The sequence below is a fragment of the Panthera pardus genome, unplaced genomic scaffold (genome assembly GCF_024362965.1).
Source record: "Panthera pardus isolate Hobbes unplaced genomic scaffold, ASM2436296v1 HiC_scaffold_24, whole genome shotgun sequence".
Classification (NCBI taxonomy): domain Eukaryota; kingdom Metazoa; phylum Chordata; class Mammalia; order Carnivora; family Felidae; genus Panthera; species Panthera pardus.
In genome coordinates, this window is record NW_026526810.1 from 32,365,476 (window position 1) to 32,391,962 (window position 26,487).

Genomic DNA, 26,487 nt, shown 5'->3' on the forward strand with positions numbered 1-26,487 from the left:
AACCCAGCATGGAGCCCAACTTGGGGCTTGAACTCACGACCCTGAGATCAAGACCTGAGCAGAGATCAAGAATAGGATGCTTAACCGAACCACCGAGGCACCCCTCTGCTGTTTAAATATGTATATGTACAGGGGTGCCTGGCTGGCAGTCTGGGTGCCAGTCTGTAGAGCATGTGACTCTTGATCTCAGGGTCATGAGTTCAAGCCCCATGTTGGGCATGAAGCCTACCTAAAATTAAAAAAAATATATATATATGTACATAAGTATCTTCAGGTTTTGCCTTCCAAAAGGAGTAACCCTTAACCAGCAAAAGTGATTTAACAATAATTCACCTTCTTAGTACAAAGGCTAGTGATAGTTTCATACACAAAATGCAGTATATTTTATACATAAATTATTTCTCACTATGGGAAATATACTACTAGAGGAAATGGTCAGTTATGATTACTCTATGGAACAGTTCTTCTAAATTTACAATATTTAAATTCCTTTTAAGCTCCCAGTGGCAGCAAAATTCTTAGAATTTTGTATGAAGAAAATGATGAATCTGAGGTGGAAATTATTCATGTTACATCCCCTATGTTGGAAACAAGGAGGGCAGATTCATTCCGTTATCCTAAAACAGGTACTATATTCCATTGGCATTTATATTCACTCATTTCTGCTTTCCAAACAAGATTCTTTCTGCAGTCATCCAAAGGTATGGTCAACATTGATCATTTACAGACTTAGTAAAAGTGGGTTGTTCATTAAGTGTCACAGAAGAAAAATTAAAAAAATTTTTTAAGTTTATTTATTTATTTTGAGGGAAAGCGTGCACACTGAAGAGCACAGAGAGGGGACAGAGAGAATCTCCATACTATAACAGTGTGGAGCCCAGTGCAGGGCTCGGACTCAAGAAACATGAGATCATGACTTGGGCCACAATCAAGAGTTGGCCACCTAACCAACTGAGCCACCCAGGTGCCCCTGAAGTAGATTTTTTAATTACAGGCTGATCTTTTTTTAATTTATTTTCAAAGGTTGGGAAGTGCACAAAGCTGGTTGGTTACTTCAAGGAATGAATAAAAAGGTGTCTTTGCTAGGAAATAAAGATTTTTAAGGGATTATGTTCTTAATAAATCAGTAATTTTTTCCCATTTTGCTGTTTATAGCAATTTTTTAAAGTTTATTTATTTATTTTGAGAGAGAGAGTGCAGGGGAGAGGCGAGAGTGCAGGGGGAGAGAATCCCAAGCAGGCTCCACGCAGTCAGTACAGAGCCCAATGCAGGGCTCTGTCCCACCAACCATGAGATCATGACCTGAGCCAAAACCAAGAGTCGATGCTCAACCAACTGAGCCACCCAGGCAACCCCGTTTATAGTATTTAATTACAAAATGATACAGCATTTCCTTCCTTTATTTCGTACCTACTCTTGATGTTTTTAACCTCTTTTTTTTTTATATATACCAATGGTGAAAATTATGAATTTGAGATGGAGTTCTGAGATTCTTATACAATAAAGTCCTGACTCTACCAAGTTCCCAACTTAAAGAAAGTGTAAAGGGGATTGATCTGGCAAAATTTGTTTGAATAATTTTGGATCTGCATTACTGTTCATTTCTATCTCTTTCTAAAGGCACAGCAAATCCAAAAGTCACCTTTAAGATGTCAGAAATAATGATTGATGCTGAAGGAAGGGTAAGTATAAAATGTGGAGTTGACTTTTTGTGTCCTTTGACTAGTCAGTCTAGTAGATATCTTAGATTCACTCTTTAATTTTTTGGACTTGTTTAACTTGCTGAGACATTTGTGGACCATCAGTTTCAGGTTGACCTAATTTTCTGCTTTGAAAACTTTTTGCTGGTTCTCAAGATAGGAATATGGGGATATGCATATTTACCACTCTTTCAAAAGTTTTTCCTCTTTGCCATTGTTAATGCCAGATCAATATTTTTAAAATAGCAGTATTGACTAGTGATTTACCTTGTGTGTTGGATAGATGTCCCACATGTCTCTCGTACTGGGGCTTTCCATTTGGATAGTCAAATTCTTATAAGCTGAATGCCCAGAGGATTACTTAAAAAAGTCTTCTCTGCTAGACTTTGTTTTAATAGTTTTATTGAGATATAATTCAAGTGTGATTCAGTTCACTCATTTAAAGTTTAAAATGGCTTTTAGTGTATTCACAGAATTGTGCAACATTTTCATCACCCCAAAAAGAAACCCCACATCCCTTAATCATCACCTTCCAACCTTCCCACGTCCCTTAACCCTGGGTAACCACTAGTATATCTACTTTCTGTCTGTAGATTTGCCTATTCTGGACACTTCATATAAATGGAATCATATAGTATCTGGTCTGGTTTCTTTTGCTTAGCATTTTGTCTTCAAGCTCCATCTATATTGCACCATGTATCAGCACTTTCTTGCTTTTTTTTCTTCAAGTTTTTATGTATGTATGTATGCATGTTATCTCTACACTCAACATGGAGCTCAGACTCAGAACCCTGACGTCGAGAGTTGCACACTCTTCCAGTTGAGCCAGCCACATGCCCCAACACTTTATCTACTCATCAGTTATGGACATTTAGGCTGTTTCCACCTTTTGACTGTTGGGAATAATGCTACCATGAATGTGTGTGTATGTTTTTCACTTCTCTTGGTTAGATACCTAGAAACAGAATTGTTCAGTCACACGATAGCTATATGTTTAACCTTTGAGGAACTGCAAGACTATTTGCCCCAAGTGGTTGCACTATTTTACATTCCCATTGTGTGAGGTTTCCAATCTCTCCACATCCTCATCAACACTTTTATTCGTCTTATTGATTATAGCCATCCTAGTAAGTTTGAAATTGTACTCACTGTTATTTTGACTTAAATTTTCCTGATGGCTACTGATGTTGAGCATCTTTTCATGTGCCTATTGGCCATTTGTGTATCTTCATTGGAGAACTATCTATTCAGATCCTTTGCCCTTTTTTAAAAAACTTACTTTTTGTGTTGGCTAGATTTTTAAAGGAAAAAATTTGCTTACCAAGGGCCATTTCATTAATACATTACACAAATCCTATTTTAGGCTCAAATATAGGAAATTAGGAACTATTATTTTTCTTTGATACTAGACTCTAAAGTGATTAAAACTTGTTGTTACCACTTATTAGCAAGGGCTCTGTCAGTGTAAACTCCTGGGAAAAGACTTTTAGACTGTGCTAATTCTCGTTCTTAGAACTTTGTTAGACATAAAGAGTACACTAGTGTAGGTAACCCACAACTTACCGCTAGTTTTTTTGTATCCCTCATGCCTATTTAAATACCTAAGTCTGAAAAAGTGTCATGCTGTTAAAGATAATGATTTAAGGGGCGCCTGGGTGGCTCAGTCGGTTAAGAGTCCGACTTCGGCTCACGTCACGATCTCACAGTTTGTGAGTTCGACCCCCGCGTTAGGCTCTGTGCTTACAGCTCAGAGCCTGGAGCCTGCTTCAGATTCTGGGTCTCCCTCTCTCTCTGCCCCTCCCTGACTCATGCTCTGTTTCTGTCTGTCTCTCTCTCAAGAATAAATAAACATTAGAAAAAAAACGATAATGATTTAAGTAGACTAGTAAACTGGTTATTGATCTATGTCTTCTGTAACTAGAATCCTTTTTTTTCTTTTTTAAAAGATTATCGATGTCATAGATAAGGAACTGATTCAACCTTTTGAGATTCTCTTTGAAGGAGTTGAATATATTGCCAGAGCTGGATGGACTCCAGAGGGAAAATAGTGCGTATGTTAAATTGTCACTTCTTTACGAATAATTTAGAATCCAGAACTTTAGAGATTGCCCCTCAATTGGAGATGCCTTCACATGTAAATTTGCAGAGTAGTTATTTCTGCACAGAGAATTTTTCCTGAGCTAAGTGGCCTTGTGGATTTTTTATTCCTATAAGCATAGGGGCACTGCATTTCAATTCTCTCTTTTACATAGCCACTCGTGGTTTCAGTGTTTTTTTGTGGTTAAATTGTATGACTTTAGGGCTCACATGTAAGGGTGTGTTCTTTTTTTTTTTTTTTTTTTTTAATTTAAGCAAAAATTTTTGTAGAGTTTCATGTGAAGATGGTTGCATATAGTTCCTAATGTAGACAACAGGAGTTTCACAAGGCTGGCAATTGGTGACACTAAAGGGAGAAAACAATTTCACAGGCTAGTTGTGGTTTTAGGAGTTTAAAGAAAACCAGTTTAAAAAAAAGCTTTATTCAAGCTTAACTTTAAAAAATAAATATAGAGTAAGCTAATACTTCTAATTGGCCATTTGTAGGTGATAATTTAATATCTTTTAAAGCAATTCTTTAATGTGATTACAGACATAACTGATGGGTACCAGGGGAGAGAGTAAGGGAATATTCATTTTCTGAGAGCCTGCTTTATTTTTGGTGCTTTTTTGTTTTGTTTGTTTAAATAGTGCTTGGTCCATTCTACTAGATCGCTCCCAAACTCGCCTACAGATAGTGTTGATCTCACCTGAATTATTTATCCCAGTAGAAGATGATGCCATGGAAAGACAGAGACTCATCGAGTCGGTGCCTGACTCTGTGACGCCACTGATTATCTATGAAGAAACAACAGACATCTGGATAAATGTATGTTTTCTGTACTTGGTTAAATATTTTCTCAGAATGCTAAAGCAAGTGAAGTTTTATAGCAAACTATCAAAATGAATTTTTAAATTCAAGTAACCATGAATGTTATGTGCTAAGTTTGAACATTTCAAATTGGAATGATGGTTCCAGAATGGAATGGCTTATAGATAGAAAGTAGATGTCATTGAAATGACATCTCCTTGGCTACAAATTTCCCCTTTTCCTGGACACATGAAGTATTGAAAACAGCCTCATGAGTGCTTCTCAGGAGGACCTCAGTAGAGGTCTGGAAAAGACTTTCTCTTTTAAGTTGGCAGACTATATTAAAATTTACCAATTTTCCAATTTAGTGGAAAAAATTTAAACAAGATACAAAAATTAATAAAGCCAGATCACTCCCTGGATGAATACAGGCTTCATATGATTCACCCTTCAACTGTTAAAATATTTCTCTTTGGAAAAGAAAAGTAGTAAGGTTTTGAATTAGAGTAAGTAATAAGGGGCCCCTGGCTGGCTCAGTTGGTGGAGCATGTGACTTTTGATCTCCTGGTTATGAGTTCAGTCCCCATGTTGGGTATAGCAATTACATGAACAAATAAAATCTTTAAAATAAAAAAAAAGAATAATAAGATTCTATGATAAGATTTGTATAATTAAACCATCATGCCGAGTTTCAAAGGATTACAGAGATGGTGAGTAAGAAAAGCTTTTGGTCGTATTTTTCTTTTTTCACCTTTTGGAAACATTTATTTCTCAATGGAGGAAGTCTATGTCTAAAGTGAGATAAATCTGAAGGGCCCAGGCAAAATCTATATCATAAATATACATTACCCCCAGCACTGACAGTTGCTTATATTTCAGAATGTATTTATCAATTCTTCTTTCTCTAACTTAATTGAATTGTTTGTGCAGTATTTTCATTAATGTGTGTAGTAAATTCAGCTATTCATTTTACAGATCCATGACATCTTTCATGTTTTTCCCCAAAGTCATGAAGATGAAATTGAATTTATTTTTGCCTCTGAATGCAAAACAGGTTTTCGTCATTTATACAAAATTACATCCATTTTAAAGGAGAGCAAATATAAACGATCCAGTGGTGGGCTGCCTGCCCCAAGTAAGAAATCCTTTTTTATTTAAAATATATATATATATATATATATATATATATATATATATATATATATATATATATATATATATGTTGGTAGAAGGTGGGAGGGGCAAGGTAATGTAATGTCTCTTTTGTATACTTTGTAAGCATCGGTACTTGCTTCATCAAATTTTATACATAAGTGTGGCACCTGGGTGGCTCAGTCAGCTGAGGGACCGACTTTGGTTCAGGTCACGATCTCACGGTTCGTGGGTTCAAGCCCTATATCGGGCTTTGTGCTGACAGCACAGAGTCCGCTTCAGATTTTCTCTCTCTCTCTCTCTCTCTCTCTCTCTCTCTGCCCCTCCCCTGCTCACGTGCCCTCTCTCAAAAATAACATGAAAAATAACTTAATACAGAAGTTAAACTAAAATATAAATACGTGCACGTGTGAAAACACAGAACAAAGTTCTTGATGGATATGTATATTAATAGTGGGTAATCTCTGGGAATGGAATTACTTACTTTTGCTTTTTACTTTTGCTTTGACTGTAATTTTTTTTGTTTAAAGTGAGCCCATGTCATATTTAGATGTTAAAAAGCTACTGTTAAAATGTTATTTGGTTATTAGATATTTTTATATACTAGTTTGTTCTTGGTTTGTTTTTTACATACTAGGTTTTTTTCCTTTTTTTTTTTTTAATATTTATTTTTGAGAGAGAGAAAGAGTAAGTGGAGAGGGAGACAGAGAATCCAAAGTGGGCTCTGCACTGACAGCAGAGAGCCTGATGCAGGGACCAAACTCAAGAACTCAACAACTGTGAGATCATGACCTGAGCCAAAGTTGGACGTTTAACCAACTAAGCCACCCAGGCGCCCTGCCGCCATACTCATTTTTTTAAATACTGTCTGCATCTACACTGAAGTCAATATGGTTGTAGCTCTTCACATTGATACAATTATATTGCCCAAAGTGAAACTAAACATTGTGTCAGCTGAAGTAATTTCTCTTTAAAAAGTGATGGTTTTGGGTGTCGAAGTCCAACTTTGACTCAGGTCATTATCTCATTGTTCGTGGGTTCCCCATATCAGGCTTCTTGCTGACAGCTCAGAGCCTGGAACCTGCTTTGGATTCTGTGTCTCCCACTCTCTCTGCCCCTCCCCCCGCTCGTGCTCTGTCTCTCTCTCCCTCTCTCAAAAATAAATAAACAGTAAAAAAAATTTTTTTAATAAAAGTGATGGTTTGGGGTGCCCTGGTGGCTCACTTGGTTAAGCACCCAACTTCCAATTTTGACTCAGGTCATGAAGTCCTGGTTCATGGGATTGAGCCTCACACCCCGCTGCCAGCCTGCTTTGGATTCTCTCTCCGCCCCTCCCCCACTCACGTTCTTTCTCAAAATAAATAAATAAAAAGCTATGGTTTTCCTTCTGGGGAATGTAATACAGAATGGATATGTAAGCCTAGAAAAAGTGAGATGGTTTATCTAATAGTTTTCCCACTTATTTGTTTTAATGGAGTTATAATTTTCTACTTTAATAATAGAGTTTGTTTTGGAATAGTAGGCACTTTATGGTAATGTTATATGCTTAACTGCCCTTTGTAACTTAATTGACTCAACATAGCCATTTTTTAAAATTGTGGCAAAATGTGCATAACAGAAGCTACCATTTTAACCATTTAAGTGTACTGTTTAGTGGCATTAAGTATATTCATATTGTCACGCAACCATAACTACCATCTGCCTCCAGAACTTTTTGCATCTTCCAAAGCTGAAACTGCCTAACAAGTAATACCCAGTTCAGCTCATTGCTCCCTCCCCTCAGCCCCTGGCAACTACCTTCTGTCTCTATGATTTTAACTGCTCTAGATACTTCATATAAGTGGAATCATACCGTATTAGCCCTTTCATGTCTGACTTATCTCACATCGCATAATGTCCTCATCCATGTCATAGCATATGTGAGAATGCCCTTCCTTTTTAAGGCTGAATAAATTCAGTGGTGTGTATACACCACATTGTGTTAATTAACATAGTATTTGGGGGACAGTAGTAAAAAGGTGGTAACTTAAAATTTCTTAGTCCGATTGAAGAGTGTCAGAACCATTACCTCAGTTAACATTCATCTCAGAAGCTTAGCTTCTTTGTTCCCTTTTCAGTGTCTTTCTAGGTCCCTCAGTTTATCTACCTCTTCTTTCTCTTCCCTTACTTTTTTCTTAGTTTTTCTTGCCCCATTGTTCCTTTTTCTTGATACCCTTTTTATTTTCCTCCTCCCTCCTCTTTCTAAAGTGGCTATAATGTGAAATAATTAGTATTTGTTAAATATATGTTAAGTACTATTTATTTTCTGGTCATAAAGTTTAAAGTACTAAGTTGAATTTTTGCATCTAAGGAAAAAAATAAATCAACTTTTTTAACTATAGTGGGACCCTAGTTAAGACCCCGTACTATCTCACCTTCTCATCCTTTCCCCAGCTGTCTCTCCCCATAGTGCTGCTAGGCAAACAGGAATGGTTTTCCATTTTTGAACCTCCTCCTTAGGCCACTGAGAGAGTCTTCTCTATCTGGAGAGAATCTTGTAAAGACAATGGGGCATGTTGGCATTTACTGTGTTTATACCTAGTTTACTTTTTAGCAGATGAAGAACAATTCTATTAAAAATTTTCTTCTGTGGCTTTTTAAGGGTTTTGTTGCGTTTCTGGAAGAAATGCCTTGTTAACCCATTAGACTTCCTTGTCTGATCAAAGGTCTAGGAATACAAATCCTTTTGAATTCTTTTCTGGCTTTGTAATGAGAATCTATTTTGTTGTTTTCACTTGATTTACGTGGATCCTTCCACTATTATTGCAGAGTATTGTGAAAACTCATAATTTGGGGTTTTTTTAACTGTAGACTTTTTTTAAAATTAAGGTGAGGGGCGCCTGGTGGCTCAATCAGTTGAGTGTCTGGCTCTTGATTTCGGCTAAGGTCAGGATCTTACGGTTCGTGAGTTCTGGCCCCACGTCAGGTGCTGTGCTGACAGCATGGAGCCTGCTTGGGATTCTCTCACTCTCTCTCTTTGAAAATAAATAAATAAATTTTAAGGTGAAGTTCACATAACATTAAATTAGCCATTTTTTAAAAATTTTATCTTAAGGTTTATACGTTTATTTTGAGAGAGCGAGTGAGTGCACAACTTGGTGGGGGTGGGGGACAGAGAGAGAGGGAAACCAAGATCCCAAGCAGGCTCCGCTCTATCAGCACAGAGCCCGATACAGGGCCTGAACTCGTGAACCCTGAGCTCCTGACCTGAGCCAAATCAAGAGGTGGACACTTAATCAACTGAGCTACCCAGGCACCCCTGAACCATTTTAAAATAAACCATTTTAAAATAAACATTTTAAACAAACATTTTAAATTAAACAGTGGTGGAGCGCCTGGCTGGCTCAGTCAGTAGAGCATGTGACACTTGCTATCAGAGTTGTGAGTTCAAGCCCCAGGTTGGGTGTAGAGATTACATGTATGTATGTATGCATGTAGGTAGGTATGTGTGTATGTATTTATTTTTAATGTTTATTTATTTATTCTGAGAGAGTGCAAGCGGTGGAGGGGCAGAGAGAGAGGGAGACAGAGAACCCAAAGCAGGCTCCAAGCTCTGAACTGTCAGCGCAGAGCCCAACGCAGGGCTTGAACCCACAAACTGTGAGACCATGACCTGAGCCAAAGTCAGATGCTTAATCACTGAGCCACCCAGGCACCCTTAGAGATTACTTTAAAAATAAAAATTAAAATATTAAGAAGTAAAGGAAAATGAACAGTACGTTCAGTGTTGTGCATTCACCACCTCTGCTGAGTTTCAAAACATTTTATTACCCCAGATATAACTTGAATTTTTTAATGTACGTTTTTGGAAAGAAGAGTTTTAGAATAGTGTTCTTTATTCTGTAAGTCATTTGCTTATAGTCTGATAGAGTGCTGACTTGTAATTATGTTTCTCTTTAGGTGATTTCAAGTGTCCTGTCAAAGAGGAAATAGCAATTACCAGTGGTGAATGGGAAGTTCTTGGCCGGCATGGATCTAATGTATGTTCTCTTATTCTACTGATATGTTTGGTCAACATCTGCTGTGTTTATGCGGTACCGAAAAGCAGTAGTGCAACTTCATATGACCCCGATGTTTTGAAACTATTAAATTAGGGACTTAAAGGACTCAAGTTGTTAGAAGGGAAAAATCTTCGGTTAAGTTCTAAATCTCCCCCATTTTATAGCTCTGGTATCAGATGTGTACTGGTTACTTAAGGTCAGTGTTTTCAAATATAATGTTGCTACTTAACAAGGAAGGGGCTGGGCCATACTTTCTGAGTCTGCAAAAGTGAGTTGGGATATTGTTTGAAAATTATGTTTGTGTCTCTTAATAGACTGCTCATGTCATTTCTACATTAAAAATTGCATTTATTACTTCTGAGGTAGTGATTCTCTTTTACTTACCTGTTTATCTCACAAATGTAAAATTTTATCCACTACCTGCCAAGAGTGATGGACCTATGTACAGAGTGTAGACCGATAGGGAAAAGGGGGAAAATGTTTCTTCTGTTTCCTCTGTTTCCTCTCAGTGTGCGGTTTTCTGTATCATTTCGGTGAATTCTCATTCTTTTGCCTTTCACAGTATTTTGTGTTTGTTTCAACTTTCAGTTAGGTGGTCAGTTTCATGAGATCTCTAAGAACTTCATCCTTTATAGGTGTGATACATAGTTAAGTTGATACATGCTACCAGGATTTAGTGAAGGCTTATGATTCCCTCAAATTGATTTGGAGATTTATTGAAGGATTATGTATACTGGTATACTGGCTACTCTAGAAGTCACTCATAGTCCCCAATGTGATGAAGGAGAAAAAGTGAAGATCCACATCTCAGATTTGGTTTTCTTGGTAAAAATTTTAGAATATCATAGGCAACTGTTAAAGTTTGATTTCCACTGATAAGAAGTTCTGATAACAAAAAATTACACTGATGTAAACTTCCTGCTTTGTAATTGTTGGATAATACTTAAGGAAACCCCAGAATTGTATTTATGTAAATCTGAACCTCATTTGGGCAACCTAAACATCTTCCTGCTACTTGCCGTTATGTGTATCAGTTTTCTTCTTTATGTTATGCTTACTTATGTAATGTGTTTGTGTCTCTCTTTCTTACCCTTCTGTATTCCCCTCTATCCCTGTTTTATTTTTTTAAGTTACCTCTTCATTCTCTGCTTTTGCCAGTGACCTTGTTCTCACCCAAAGATTTTTTTTATTATTATTTTTTTAATGTTTATTCACTTTCTGAGAGAGAGACAGAGCATGAGCCAGGGAGGGGCAGAGAGAGGGAGATGGAGACACAGAATCTGAAGCAGGCCACAGATTCTGAGCTATCAGCACAGAGCCCAGTGCAGGGCCCAAACCGTGAGATCAGGACGTGAGCCAAAGTTGGATGCTTAACCAACTGAGTCACCCAGGTGCCCCTCCCACCCAAAGATATTTAATGGCAGTAATTGGCTAATGCTTTGAGACTTTTAAGCCCATGTACTCATTATTGAGGTGGTACTCAAAGTATGGTCCTTGGACCAACTGCCCAGCCTCAGTATCTCCTGGGAACATTTTAGAAACGTAAATTCTCAGGCCCACCATAGACCTTCTGAATCAGAAATAATGGGGGAGGGGTGCCTGGGTGGCTCAGTCAATTGGGTGTCCGACTTCAGCTCAGGTCATGATCTCACGGTTCGTGAGTCTGGGCCCTGCGTTGGGCTCCGTGCTGGAAACTCAGAGCCTGGATCCTGCTTTGGATTCTGTGTCTCCTTCTCTCTCTGCCCCTCCCCCGCGCTCTCTCTCTCTCTCTCTCTCTCTCTCTCAAAAATAATTAAACATTTAAAAAAGAAAAGAAAAAAGAAATAATGGTGATGGGATCCAGCCCTCTGCTTAACAAGCCCCTCAAAGTGATTCTGATACTTTTCTTGAATAAGGTAGTTACATGAAACAAAGAAAAATACCATTATAATCCGGGGTGAGAAATTAACCAGTTATTTCTTCAGTTTTGAAAGGCCTGACCCCTAGCTGCTAGGTCCAGAGCAGAACCTGTCCTAACCTTTTGCACAGATCAATGCATACCTGTGAAGCTTCATGAATGTTTGTTCTGGCATTTCCTATCACTTGTATCCTTTCTGTATATCTCATATGGGCTTACTTAATCTCAACTGTGTTTCTGTTCATGTGTATGCTAAAATATATTTGATAATGAAGAAGCTTCCTGGAGAAAATGTGGCATTTGAAAATACTTGCTTTTGTAAATGTATCCATGTTTTCTTTGCTGTGTTAAAAAATTTGAATTTCGTTGAACACTGAGTAGGTTGGTAGATTTTTTTAAAGAGACAATAAAAGCCATTTATTTAAACACTTACTGTAATTTGGGAAGAATATGAAGTGAATTCAGCTGTGAGTGCACTTAGTTTTTTGAGTTCTGAATAAAGACTTAAAAAGATCTTACCTACATTTATTTACAAACTATACCAGTATTGAAACTGAGTTCACTTATTTCCCAACCCAATAGATAAAATACTTCTGCAAGTTTGTACAAAAGGCCAAAAAAGTACTGCCTAAGTTAATACTGCACTGAGAAAAATACAGGATGTTACAGTTAGAGTCTTTTAAGTACGTATGAATGGTTGGCCTAACCTGCAATGTAGGAATTTTTTTTCCCTATAAGGTATGTTTTATTGAAATAACTCCTGTATTTTAAGAAAAGCACACATTTTTACCATATAGGAAATTCTAATAATAGCATGCAATTCAAGTGTCCTTTTTCTTTCCGGGAAAGATATATTCTTAGGTATAAGTCATAAGCAAAACCAACTCAGGTTTATTAACATTTGTGGCAAAATTTTTTAAGAGGCACAAGTCAAAGGGTGACTCAAATGATTGGAAATTGTTTGTTGAATTACTGGCCCTTGCCAAGGTCCTGCTAGCACTGGTTTTTCTGTTGTTGTTTTTTTGGCAGATCCAGGTTGATGAAGTCAGGAAACTGGTGTATTTTGAAGGCACCAAGGACTCTCCTTTAGAACATCACCTGTATGTGGTCAGTTATGTAAATCCTGGAGAGGTGACAAGGCTGACTGACCGTGGCTATTCCCACTCTTGCTGCATCAGCCAGGTATTAAGTCCCTGTTGGAAAAGGGTTTCCTATCAATTAAAAAACTCTCTGCTCATATAATACTCCATTTGAGTAATGTGAAAATCAGTGAAATTGGCCTACAGAAGTCTGACTCTCTGAAGAAAAACTTTAAAAAGTCAGGTTTTAACTTTAGCATCATATATGGACATAAATGATCAGACTCTTAACCATACTCCTGCTCTGGCACCATGAGGGAAAAAGTAATTGTTTTTCCTTTCTCTAGCATTGTGACTTCTTTATAAGTAAGTATAGTAACCAGAAGAATCCACACTGTGTGTCCCTTTACAAGCTATCAAGTCCTGAAGATGACCCAACTTGCAAAACAAAGGAATTTTGGGCCACCATTTTGGATTCAGCAGGTACTCATTTCCCTGAACCTGATTTTAAGTAGGATTAGTACATAAGTGCACTAAACCTGTCTCATATGTCCACATTTCTCATCTCTTACCACCACTTATCCCTGAGCTGCTGAGTTCCTGATTGATCCCACCCTTCCTATTCTATCAACCACCAAATAAGATGCATTAACCTCCCACTCAGGCAGGAGCAGGTCTGGAAGGCCTTTTTGAAGATTGTGTTTTGTTTTGTTTTGTTTTTGTTTTGTTTTAAGTTCAGTAATGTCTGCACTCAATGTAGGGCTCGAACTCACAACCCTGAGATCAGAAGTCGGACACTCTTCCAGTTGAGCCAGCCAGGTGCCCCCTGGAAGACCTTTTTTAGTTGTTTGTTGTTTGTTTGTTTTAACGTTTATTTTTGAGAGAGAGCATGAGTGGGAGAGGAGCAGAGAGAGGCGGGGTGGGGGGGTGGACAGAGGATCCAAAGCAGGCTCTGCACTGACAGCACAGAGCCCGATGCAGGGCTCAAACTCATGAACCATGAGATCGTGACCTGAGCCGAAGTCGGATGGATGCTCAACGGCCTGAACCACCCAGGCACCCCTGGAAGGCCTTTTTGAAAATAAGAATAAAATAGTCACAATATCAGCTTGAAAACTATTTGTTCACATGTTTGGATGATTTCCCAGATAAACAAATAACCAAGTGGCAGCTTTCTTTCTTTTAAAGCATTTGCAATGGCCATCTTAATAAAAGATAGAACGCTTGTTCTATGTAAGAGTGAAGAACACAGAATTAACTATTTTTTAAATGCTTAATTTCTTAAAAAAAAAAAAAAAAGGACTAATTTTGCATATCTTTAGTCTACTTTCTCCCCAAGTTCTTTTTCCTGTTAAGTATTTTCACTCATGAATATGTGCTAAGGGATTAAGAACTTAATGCAAAACCACAGGGTATGTTCTGTTGTCCACAAGTAGGATTTGTAATATGGTGACGATCTCTGCTTAGGTTGTAACATCATCCAATATACACTCTTAGGGTAGATCTCTATAGCTTTGGTAAACCAAAGACTGATTGTGGCTTTCTTTTTTTCTGGGTCCTGGTTAGGTTTATTCTCTAATGATCAGAAACAGATGTTCATTGAGCACCTGCTATGAGCAAGTTAAATTGACTGAGTTAAATTTGTGCTTCCAATTTCTAATCAGATATATGGCTTAACCATCATTAAGTTACACTGAACCAAGCACTAAGTATTTGTATAGTGCTGCATCTAAATACCTCCTCGGCTCCATGGACTAGTCAGAATACATTGTATCTGCTTTTGAAATAGGTAATGTGATATGTTCAGTAGATTTTCTTTTTTAAAAATAAATGTTTTTGCTTAATTTCTTGCTGACCACCTGAAAGGGAGATAGTCAGTTATTTGTGTGTAGAGTTGTGGGTTATGGTTTCTTTTCCTTGCTCGCAGATTTTAGAGCTCCCGTAAGAACTCGCTTTACATGCTCATTTTTGTTATCTCCTCATAGGTCCTCTGCCTGACTATACCCCTCCAGAAATTTTTTCTTTTGAAAGTACTACTGGATTTACATTGTATGGGATGCTGTACAAACCTCATGATCTACAACCTGGAAAGAAATACCCCACTGTGCTGTTCATATATGGTGGTCCTCAGGTGGGCCTGTTTATTTATTTTAATTTTTTTATTTTGACTCCAGTATTGTTAACATACAGTGTTATATTAGTTTCAGGTGTACAGTATAATGAATCAACAATTCACATCACCCAGCCCTCATCACAGGTACACTCCTTAATCCCCTGATATCACCTATTTCACTCATCCCTCCACCCACCTCTCAGGTGGGCATATTTATATGCATACGTGTGTGTGTGTGTGTGTGTGTGTGTACACACATATTTTTGGGGGGGGGGTGATTTGTATTTTAAATGTCTCGTCAATTGTTTAAGTTAAGATGTGAACATTGTTGGGCCTCTGCTGTTATTGACTCTGGCTTATGTTCTAATTCCTGTTTAGAAGTTGGATTTTGTTACATGGCTAATGTGTAAATAAGTGTCAATTTCTTAATTTACAGTAGGACTGTAACAGTCATTGGAGAATGAAATATTCATGTCAGTAGGTATATATGTTGTCTTTTATGTAGAGAAAAATCTTGTTTGGGAAATGAAATTAAATAGTTAACTGTCTTGGTAAGTAAAAAGAATCTTAATAGATATTTGCAGAAGCCTTGGTAGCCTAATGAGTTACCTCTCTCCATTCTAAGTCTATATCTCTCAAGCAGACTAGAATATTTTTATCATCTAGTTAAGGCAACTGTTATACTTCTATTCAACACTATAAGAGTTTACACTGTGATATTCCTTTTTCTGGATGAAATATTAGCATGTAAATATTAAGTAAATTCTGTTGACTATCAGAGTAAATAAAGTATTTGGGGTAGGTGCATTGGTTAATTGGCACTTTTTAAAAATGTCTATTGACTATCTTAAACTGGGCCCTTGAAGAAATTAGAATATAATTACACTGTTTTTATAGTGCAGCTCTTGACACAGTAAATATCCTTTATAATTATACCTAGTTATCCAGTATTTGGAAATGTATTTAGATGCTAAGATATCCAAAAATTGGAGTGCCTGGCTGGTTCAGTTGGTAGAGCATGCGACTCTTGATCTCAGGGTCTTGAGTTCAAGCCCCACATTGGGTGTAAAGCTTTATTATTTTTTTTAAGTTTATTTGTTTTGAGAAAAAGAGAGCAGGGGAGGGGCAGAGAGAGAAGGAGAAAGAGAGAATCCCAAGTGGACTCCACACTGTCACTGTGGGGCCCAACATGGGGCTGAAACTCACAAACCATAAGATCATGACCTGAGCCAAAATCAAGAGTTGGACACTTAACCAGCTGCACTTAACCAGCTGAGCTGCCCAGGCTCCCCAGAGCTAAAGAAAGAAAGAAAGAGAGAGAGAGACAGAGACAGAGACAGAGAGAGAGAGAGAGAGAGGGAGAGGGAGGGAGAGAGAAAGAAAGAAAGAGAGAGAGAGAGAGAAAGAAAGAAAGAATGAGAGAGAGAAAGAGGGAGGGAGAGAGAGAGAAAGGAAGAAACAGAGAGGGAGGAAGGGGAAGGAAGAAAGAGAGAGAGAGAAAGAAAAGAAAGAAAAGGACATCCAAAAAATAAAAGCAAAATAACTACATAAGCCACAAAATCTCAGCAATGACGATCATATATCAAGTTAAATCACTTTGCCATCGTTAAGATTTTTTTCAAACATGATTCACATTTGTATTATACTCATCTACACATAAATCATAAACATTTAAATTAGCCTTCCATTAAAAACATGAAGCTGAATCTTTGTAAACTTTAAAAAAAGGCTTAAAACAAAGAAATTCAAGAGAGAAATTACAGGATACTCTCAGAAGCTTTACATGTTTTTGTTACGTTATTTTGATATTAAGGCTGAGTAAGAAGGATGTTTCTCCTTTCCAGTGAAGAAGTGATATATGAGGTATGTGACAAACACACTATAAAAACTAACTGCTTGTGTAGATTTTTAAGCCAAAAGGAATCCTTATATTATTCCTCATTACTAATTATGTTTAAAAAGTCTAACCCACAAAGAAGGATACTCAGCACCACTAGTCATTAGGGAAATGAAAATCCAAATCACAATGAAATACTACTTCACACTCATTAGGATAGTTATTATGAAAAAAAAAGAAAGAAAAAAAGGAAAATAACAAATGTTGCTGAGGACGTGGAGAAATTGGAACTCATGCATTGCTGATGGGAATGTAAAGTGGTGCAGCTGCTGTGGCAAATAATATGGCAGTTCTTTAAACATAATGTTAAGTCTGATGCAGCACTTCCATTTCTGGGTGTATACCCAGAAGAATTGAAAGCAGAGACTTGGACAGATACTTGCGCACCAACGTTCATTGCAGCATTATTCCCAGTAGCCAAAAGCTGAAGCGCCCCAAGTGGCCTTTGACATATGAATGGGTAAATAAAACGTGGTATATAATGGAACGTTGTGCAGCCTTAAAAAGGAGGAGATTCTAGGGGCGCCTGGGTGGCTCAGTCGGTTAAGCATCCGACTTCAGCTCAGGGCACGATCTCGCGGTCCGTGAGTTCGAGCTCCGCGTCGGGCTCTGGGCTGATGGCTCAGAGCCTGGAGCCTGCTTCCGATTCTGTGTCTCCCTCTCTCTCTGCCCCTTCCCCGTTCATGCTCTGTCTCTCTCTGTCTCAAAAATAAATAAACATTTAAAAAAATTAAAAAAAAAAAAAAAAAAAAGGAGGAGATTCTAACACATGGTACAGCATGGGTGAACCTTGAGGACATTATGCTAAGTGAAATAAGCCAGACACAAAAGGACAAATATTTTATTACTCCACTTGTATGAGTACCTAGAAGAAGCAAATTCATGGAGACAGAAAGTAGATAGAGGTTGCCAGGAACTGGGGAAGGGATAGGAAGTTATTTAATAAGATACGGAGTTTCTCTTTGAGGTGATGAAAAGGTTCTGGAAATGGATAGTTGTGATGGTTGCACAGCAGGGTGAATACTTAATGCCATTGAATTGTACACTTCAAATGGTCAAAATGGTAAATTTTATGTATATTTTACCATAATAAAAAATCTTAGCCAATGCAGTTAAAATAAAATTGTTTAATTGTTTAGAGTACTTTATGAGTACAACTATACTTACACTTACAGAAACAGTTTCTTCTCAGAATACTCTGTTCAGTTTGCAAGATTTCCCCAAGAGACTTTGCATGATAGAATGCCTCTGGCCCTTCAACGCACTGGGATTATCCATCCTCTTGTTGACTCCATTTGGGTTAATTATGAAGATATTCCTTAATACAAGAGCAGACCTTTTTTTAATTATTATTTCTAAGTTTACTTATTTATTTTGAGAAAGACAGAGACAGCACAAGTTGGGGGGGGTTGGGGGCAGGGCGGGCAGAGAGAGAGGGAGAGAGGGAGAAGCCCAAGCAGGCCCAGCACTGCCAGCATAGAGCCTAACATGGGGCTCAAACTCACAAAACTGAGATCAAGACCTGTGCAGAAACCAAGAGTTGGGCACTTAACCAACTAAGCCACCCAGGCACCCCAAGGCCACATCTTTTTTAATAGCACAGAAAGCCTTGTGAACTTTGATTAAATCTTGTAAGCAATCCAAACTGTGTTCTTTCTCCGAGTATATTCAGTGCAAAGTGGGAATCTGTTGATTGGCAACAGTATCGCAATTTGTAACATGAAGTGGATTACTTTGTCACTAAATGCAACAATGCCTGCAGTTGGACAAAAGTGAAATCCAAGAAAAGCAACAAATATTTCCAGTTAAAGTCATCCAGGCTTAGTTCTTTAAACTCTTCATTGATAACAGCTGTATGTTTTAAATGTTCATTTAACAAATCCTTGTGATGTTTCCTATGTGCCACATTCTGTAAATAGAAGTGCCCAACAGAGCGACCTAAGTGATAGCAGGACACAGGTTTTGAAGAGTGGATACTGAAGAAGAACTTTGAATCCTCAGTGCCAGAGGTCATTACGTTTAAGTTCCTTCTTCCAGAAGTAGCAGGGCTCTGGCTACAAAGGCAGAAACACTGGCTCTCAAGGGAAATTCATATCAGGCAATTGAGGCCATTTTTTTTGCATGACAACAGGCAAAGAAGTGAACTGAAGTAGTTTTCTTTACATAGTTATTTTGTGTTTTATGTCTAGTACTTTTTTCCGCTCCCTTCCTTTTTGCCCCTTCTCCCAAGATAGAAAGGAAAAACATCATTAACTATACTGGAATTCAAGTTTTTAAAAAATAATTTTTTTTTTTAAAGAAAGGGAAAACATCATTCTCCTGTCTGTATTTTTTATTCATTCATTCAGCAAATAGTTATTGGAGTTCCTAGTGTGTCCCAGGTACTATTTTAGGCAGCGAGGATACCATAGCGAACAAGTCTGACTAAGGTCCCCACCCTCATGGAGCTAAATAAGGAAAGTAATAAATGAGTAGACATATAAAGGATATAACTTCATATAATGGAAGTGCTCTTTGGAGGGTGGCTCAGTCGCTTGAGCGTCCGACTCTTGATTTCATCTCAGGTCATGATCAAAGGGTTGTAGGATCAAGCCCCACTTTGGGCTCTGTGCTGAGCATGGAACCTGCTTGAGATATTCATTCTCTCTCTCTCTCTCTCTCTCTCTCTCTCTCTCTCTCCCTCCCTCTCTCTCTCTCCCTCCCTCCCTCCCTCCTTCTCTTCTCTTCTCTTCTCTTCTCTTCTCTTCTCTCTCTCCCTCCCTCTCCCTCCCTCCCTCTCCCCCCCATCTGCCCCTCTCTGCCAGTCACACCCTCTCCCTCTCTAAAATAAGTAATTAAAATAAAACAAATTTAAAAAAAATTTTTTTAAATAGTAATTGTTGGGAAAGACAATGGCAAAGTGACTAAAATGGAAGTTCTGATAGGAAGTTCAGAGAATGTCTCTGAGGGTACATAAGATGAGAAGGAATGACCATGTTAAAGATCTGAAGAAAGAGTATTCCAGACAGAGGGAACAGTAAATGTCAAGGTCCTGGGGATTAGAGTCAACTTGATATGGTTGATAATAGGGTTAGAGTCTAGTAAGTAGGGATTTGGTATGAGATGAGGTCAGAGAAATAGCCAAAGGTCAGATAATATAAGATTTCAAAGGCAATGGTAAGGACCTTAGAATAAGATCTAAACTCTTTACTGTTTCAGGGAGCTAAGCTATAGTCTTACCAAATTTACATTTAAAAATCATCCCTCTGCTACCAAGTGAGTGGACTGTAGGAGAGCAAGAGTAGAAACAGGAAGACCAGTTTGGCCGTTGTTACAGTGGTTACAGTGGCACTGAATATGCAGAAGTTCAAAACGAGAAGAATCTCTAGACACACAGCACACGCACACCAGTCTAGCCCAGTAAATGCTCAGTATATAGTTATTGTGTGAAGATGTGTTGATTATTTTTTAACTTGTGGCTGACTTGGTTTTCCCATTGGTTTCAGCCAGAAAAAAACTTCTTTCATTTTTGCCAGAACCGTTTTTGTCGTAGTTTAATGTGTGGTCTTAGTGTCCACCAAACACTGAACTTCTCTCAGTTTCTTTCCTCTAATTAAAGTCCTCTTTTCACTAGTTTATTTCTGTTGAGGCACTAAACTACATTTAATTTCTCAGTCATTTTGAGGTGTAGGTTCTAGGGTGATAAAGCGATTTAAGAATTATCCTACCTTTTGCACTGATTTGTGTCACAGGAGAAAGGAAGCTGAGCTGGTCACAGTGTTTCATTAAAATACTGAATTTTTCCACTGCTAGTCAGGGACAGTCCCAGAAGAGAGAGATAGGGAGGAAAAAATGATCCTTGTCTCTGTCATCTGAATGGCATAGTTCTTTAGGGTAGCGGTAATGATTTTATCAAATTTTTTATGGGATAGGTTAAATCTCTTGTCTTGTATGTAATGAATATCAAGTTAATTTAAAAACAAGTCAGGGAGGGGGGAAATGGGGAGTTCCTAATCAACAAGCATAAAGTCTCAAGTATGCAAGACGAATAAGTTCTAGAGATTTCTATCCTACTGTCCTACAATTAATGATGCTATATTGTACATTTAAATTTTTGTTAAGAGGGCACACCTTGTGATAAGTGTTCTTGCCACAAGAAAATAAAATTTCGTTCTAAAAGCAAAATAATACAAAAAATTCAAGCTTTCTACTTTTCACAGCATCCTGTCACTTAATGCTTTTTTTATATTACCATATAATAAATTTCACTGAAATTGTATTTCTTCCTCAGGTGCAGTTGGTGAATAATCGATTTAAAGGAGTCAAGTATTTCCGCTTGAATACCCTAGCCTCTCTGGGTTATGTGGTTGTAGTGATAGACAACAGGGGATCCTGTCACCGAGGGCTTAAATTTGAAGGCGCCTTTAAATATAAAATGGTGTGTGAGCATACAAACATTTTTCTTTTTTAAGACATTTATATTTTTTTGGTTCATTGTTTGGTGTGAAGTCCCAGAGAGAGAGAGAGAGAGAGTGAGTTGGGGGAAGGGGCCGTAAGAGATGGAGAGAGAGAGAGAGAGAGAGAGTGAGAGTGTGTGTGTGTGTGTGTGTGTGTGTGTGTGTGTGTGTGTGTGTGTGTGTGACAGAGAGAGAGAGAGGGAGGGAGAGCGAGAGTGTTCAGGGGTGGGAGGGATGATGCAACTTGATATTCACTAGGCTAGTTCACATCCACCTGTATGTAACTTCGGGGAGCTGAGATAGAACCACTTTTACACAGAAGTACCTTCTCTTTCTATTTGGTATGTCCAGCTTAGCCAGAAGGCAGCACCATTTAGTTTTCAGCATCCTGTCCCCTATTGAGAGGAATAATTGAGATTTGTTCTGTCCTCTGTGAAGAGAGAAATCAACTGATTAGTGCCTTCCTTGTGACAAGCCTCTTTCTCTCTACAGGAAGCTTTAAATGCTACCTTTTAGAGATGCCCCATGTCCTTTCTGCTGCTTTGGGAAATGATGAGAATCCGATGTTCCTTTTACACAGTAAGGCAGTTACTGTGTTTGCCAGTGTATTGGACATGCTGAGTAAGACATGGGATTTTCTCCCACAGCCAGTTCTTTGACCTTATGTTGTATTCTCATGTAAGTTTTTTTGTTTTTATTTTTGTTTTTGGCTCAGTGAAGTGAGATTGTGTGCACTGGCAGGCCTAGTAATACAGACAGGGTGGTGGTGGTAGGAATTAGGACTTAATAGGACTTTGAAGAAATAGTGTATGTTCAATTCCTAGAAATCGATAACGGGGAAATAGGAGGAAAGACCTCAAGAGTGATTCCTTCTGCTTTAGTGCATTAAGTTTTAAAAAGAAGTAAAATTAGTCAACCACTTAAGGGGGCTAATTTTTTGTCTTTGGGTATAGGAAGGCTTGTTACAAGGAAGATGCTGACCTCTTAGCAGACAACAGAACAAATGGAAAGGGGAGATACCCATATACCAGGAACAGTTTGGGTCTTAGTAGGAAAGAACTTTATGACTAAGGGGTTACAAAACTCTGGACTGGCTAGCAATGGAAGCTATAGGCCCCTCTCTCTAAATAGAGTTAAAAATTTTTTTTTCGGCCAACAGAATGTCAATTGATAATGAATTCTTTAAAAACTACAGGTATTTTTTAGTAAAACCCATTTATCAGTTTTAAAAGCACTCTTACAAGGAGACTTCTATTTGTCAGTGAGTGAAATGTTCTCCCTTTTTTGACAGGGTCAAATAGAAATTGACGATCAGGTGGAAGGACTCCAATATCTAGCTTCTCAATATGATTTCATTGACTTAGATCGTGTGGGCATCCATGGCTGGTCCTATGGAGGATACCTCTCCCTGATGGCATTAATGCAGAGGTCGGATATCTTTAGGGTATGTGACTTCCTATTGTACTTCTTTTTGTAGTAAGGGTAGAATTTTCTATAAATTGAGGATCTGAGAAAATGCCTATTTTTTGAAGGCTTACAGGGTTGGCAATATTATGGAATGTTAGAGTTTGTGTATCTGCAGTCATGCGAGATAATAGATGATCTTGTCAACTTGTGATAGCCATGTGAGATATATATTTACTTGTCTGTCTGTATCTAGAACAAAAAACACATGTCAACTTGATAACCAGTTATTGGCTATTTATAGACATGCAGAGATTATGGGAGATAGCCATGATTAGTAAAACACACACAATGTGGATTATAATTATTTAATTACTGGACTGAAAGCTCTGAGGGCTGGGATTGTGTGCACATCACTGTATCTATCCTCAGTAGCCAAGCATACTGCTTGGCACATAGTAGGTCCTAAATAAATCTTTATTGAATGACTACTGTATTAAATGTGTAAACGTTGGTTACAATTTTATAAACAACTTCTTTGAAAAATACGCCAGAAGGAAATAAAGATGCTAAAAGTTGTTAAGAGAATGGCAATTGTCTCCCTCTCTCTCTGCCCCTCCCCCGTTCATGCTCTGTCTCTCTCTGTCCCAAAAATAAATAAAAAACGTTGAAAAAAAATTTAAAAAAAAAAAAAAAAAAAATGGGGCGCCTGGGTGGCGCAGTCGGTTAAGCGTCCGACTTCAGCCAGGTCACGATCTCGCGGTCCGTGAGTTCGAGCCCCGCGTCAGGCTCCGGGCTGATGGCTCGGAGCCTGGAGCCTGTTTCCCATTCTGTGTCTCCCTCTCTCTCTGCCCCTCCCCCGTTCATGCTCTGTCTCTCTCTGTCCCAAAAATAAATAAAAAACGTTGAAAAAAAATTAAAAAAAAAAAAGAGAATGGCAATTGTGAAGTGTTTTTCTTTCTTAATATTTGAATAACATGATTTTATCTTACACTGAAAATAATTTTTAAGAATTAAAATAATAGAGTTTTTGTTCTTGCATGTATATTCACATAAGCTTTATAATAACCACAAAATGAACTCTGAAAACTGTCATAATTTTCCCAGGCTTGCAGCTGTCAAAATAATTAGAATATTTAAATGTAAAACTGTTTGTGGGGACCTTAAAATGAGGGAAGTATTTAGTGCTTAAATATATTTGATTCATAATTTTTGTTAAAAATTCTGTACTCCCAGTAGAGGCTGAAAAAAAAAAAAAAAGAAAGAAAGAAATGACTGCTTTTTGGATATAAAAGCTGACACTCGTCACACTTTTTTTCCCCAGTAGCAGGAATGAGTTTACACTGAGGCATTCATATGTTCTAGTTCAGTCTCCCCGTTCAACAAAGTGTCCCGTGTATATATTTCAACTAGCCCAGGTTAGGGGTTTGGTATGTGGCATGCCTGTGGAACTTGAAGCTAACTGACTCACAAAGTATCAAATTCTTGACCTTGGCACTCCACTTTGATTTTCTGAGTTGCCTAACTCAGAAATGTATGCCCCAGTTGGGCATGTGGGGCAAAAGCCTAAGGATAATTTTAGCCTTTAAATTTGTAGTTAAACATTCTCATTGCTAGCCATTCTTTTCTGGACCACACTTGATTGTCATTGTTGTCTTATGTAGGTTGCTATTGCTGGGGCCCCAGTCACTCTGTGGATCTTCTATGATACAGGCTACACGGAACGTTACATGGGCCACCCTGACCAGAATGAACAGGGCTATTACTTAGGATCTGTGGCCATGCAAGCAGAAAAGTTTCCCTCTGAGTAAGTTCAAGCTTTAAAGTTAAGATTATAAATTTAAAACTGTAGTGTCAAAATTTGTCTTTAATAATAATGAAAACTACAAATACTGCAAAACCAAGACTAATATTCTAAAGAATACTCGAGTGGCATAGCTCTTTCTCAGAGCTGAGTTACAGGCCAGTTCATACACTTAGGTTTTTTTATAAGTTATATTTGAAGCAATGAGGGTGCTGAAAGAAGTTTAATAAGTACGTAACTGTTTCAAGGTGGAAAATACTCTGTTTCTGCTTAAATATATTTTATGGATAATGTTTATGATTTTTCTTTCCCTATGGACAGGCTGTAATTATTATATTGATATATGCTAATATCTTCATAAGAAATTGAACACGTGATATTTAAAATTTTTTTAATCTTTCGTTACATGTAGTGTCTGGTTAATATATTATAAATTTATTGAAAATGTTGAATTCTTATTTTAACATTTATAGTAGAAGTTAACTTTATTAACACTGATTATATTATACAGTTATATGTTTTCATATAATTATGTTACATAACTGTATATAGTTGTATATATTACATAACTATAATGTTTACTAATAGGTAATTGTGATTAAAGGAGGTAAGTGGTTTTTTTCCCCAAATACTCTATTTTGCCTAATCCTCTGATATTTCTATTTCTCCAGACCAAATCGTTTACTACTTTTACATGGGTTCTTGGATGAGAATGTCCATTTTGCACACACCAGTATATTACTGAGTTTTTTAGTGAGGGCTGGAAAGCCCTATGATTTACAGGTGAGTTCTTCATCTTCTGATGGAATTAAGTAGTGATTAATGATTGATTATTTTGAAATATAGTAAACTATGGAGTAAGGCTAGATTTTCAGCTGTGGCCACTCTCTGCTTAAGAGATATAAAGTCATAGACACAGATAGCAGTGCCTCCAGTTGCATAAAAATTAAGATTCTGTGGAAGTTGGACTAAAAACTGGCCTATTAGAATATATGACTGGTGTATCTGTATCTGCTTTCAGTTTGTAATCACGGAAAAGATGACAGGAGTCCATTCAGTGTCCTTTGCTTTTCTTCTTCCCCTTGGAAGGGTGAGGAAGTGCTACTTGATATCATTGGTTTTTAAAGATCTTTTAATTTTATGTTATATTGACATTGGAACAGAAAGCAGCAAAGTAACCACCTCTGTTGCTCCTTAAAAAAAGGGGGTTTTAAAACTTGTTCCTTCTTTCTTCCTCCTTTGTACTTCTTTCACAGATGATGTGCTCCTAAGAAATGAAAAATATTGTTTTTCCCTTTTTAAAAAAGAATTTTTTTCAATGTTTATTATTTTTGAGAGACAGAGACAGAGCACGAGTTGGGGAGGGGCACAGAGAGAGGGAGACACAGACTCGGAAGCGGGCTCCGGGCTCTGAGCGGTCAGTACGGAGCCCTAGGTGGGGCTTGAACCTCTGAACCGTGAGATCATGATCGGAGCCAAAGTCAGATGCTTAACCAACTGAGCCATGCAGGTGCCCCTACTTTGTCCATTTTTATGTCTCAGTTGACATTTATGTAAGTAAACTGCGAGATATTTGTCTATAGCAGCAGTTTTCAAGCATTTTGGTCTCAGGATCCCTTTACATACCAAAGAACTTTCATTTATGTGGGTTGTATCTGTCACCATTTTCATATAAGATATTAAAACTAAGAAAAATTCTGTTTTTTTTAAATTTACTTGTTTACTTAAGTAATCTCTGTCTGCATCCAACATGGGGCTTGAACTCATGACCCCAAGATCAAGAGCCTCATGCTTTTCCAACTGAGGCAGGCAGCCCCAAAACTAAAACAAATTTTAAATATATTTTTAAATAACAATAATAAACTATTATATGTTAACACAAATCACAGTTTTTGTGGGAGAGAAAAACTATTTTCCAAAACAAACAAAAAATTACTTAGAAAAGTAGCATTGTTTTTACATTTTTGTAAAATCCCTTTAATGTCTGGCTTAAGAAAGACACCCAGATTCTCCTTTCTGCTCATATGCAACACATGCAACCCGTTGGGAATTGTTGTTTTGGCTAAAGTAGAGAGTAG

The 26,487-nt window shown here is 37.7% G+C and overlaps 1 protein-coding gene across 5 annotated transcripts in view; it reads left to right on the plus strand.

Annotated features, from left to right (window-relative positions):
- The window catches only part of DPP8 (dipeptidyl peptidase 8), a 66,819-nt gene that overhangs the window by 33,858 nt on the left and 6,474 nt on the right, over positions 1-26,487 (plus strand). For 4 of the 5 annotated variants that reach the window (XM_019441758.2, XM_019441760.2, XM_019441759.2 and 1 more), the window contains 13 exons: positions 498-626; positions 1,621-1,682; positions 3,647-3,747; positions 4,428-4,605; positions 5,563-5,722; positions 9,679-9,758; positions 12,706-12,858; positions 13,103-13,238; positions 14,741-14,886; positions 21,036-21,182; positions 22,493-22,645; positions 24,270-24,412; positions 25,081-25,192. In XM_019441758.2, coding sequence (XP_019297303.1) covers positions 498-626; positions 1,621-1,682; positions 3,647-3,747; positions 4,428-4,605; positions 5,563-5,722; positions 9,679-9,758; positions 12,706-12,858; positions 13,103-13,238; positions 14,741-14,886; positions 21,036-21,182; positions 22,493-22,645; positions 24,270-24,412; positions 25,081-25,192 — 1,700 coding nt within the window. Of the gene's footprint in view, positions 1-497; positions 627-1,620; positions 1,683-3,646; positions 3,748-4,427; positions 4,606-5,562; positions 5,723-9,678; positions 9,759-12,705; positions 12,859-13,102; positions 13,239-14,740; positions 14,887-21,035; positions 21,183-21,693; positions 21,859-22,492; positions 22,646-24,269; positions 24,413-25,080; positions 25,193-26,487 lie in introns of those variants that run through there. The other variant, XM_019441761.2, reaches the window with a different exon arrangement.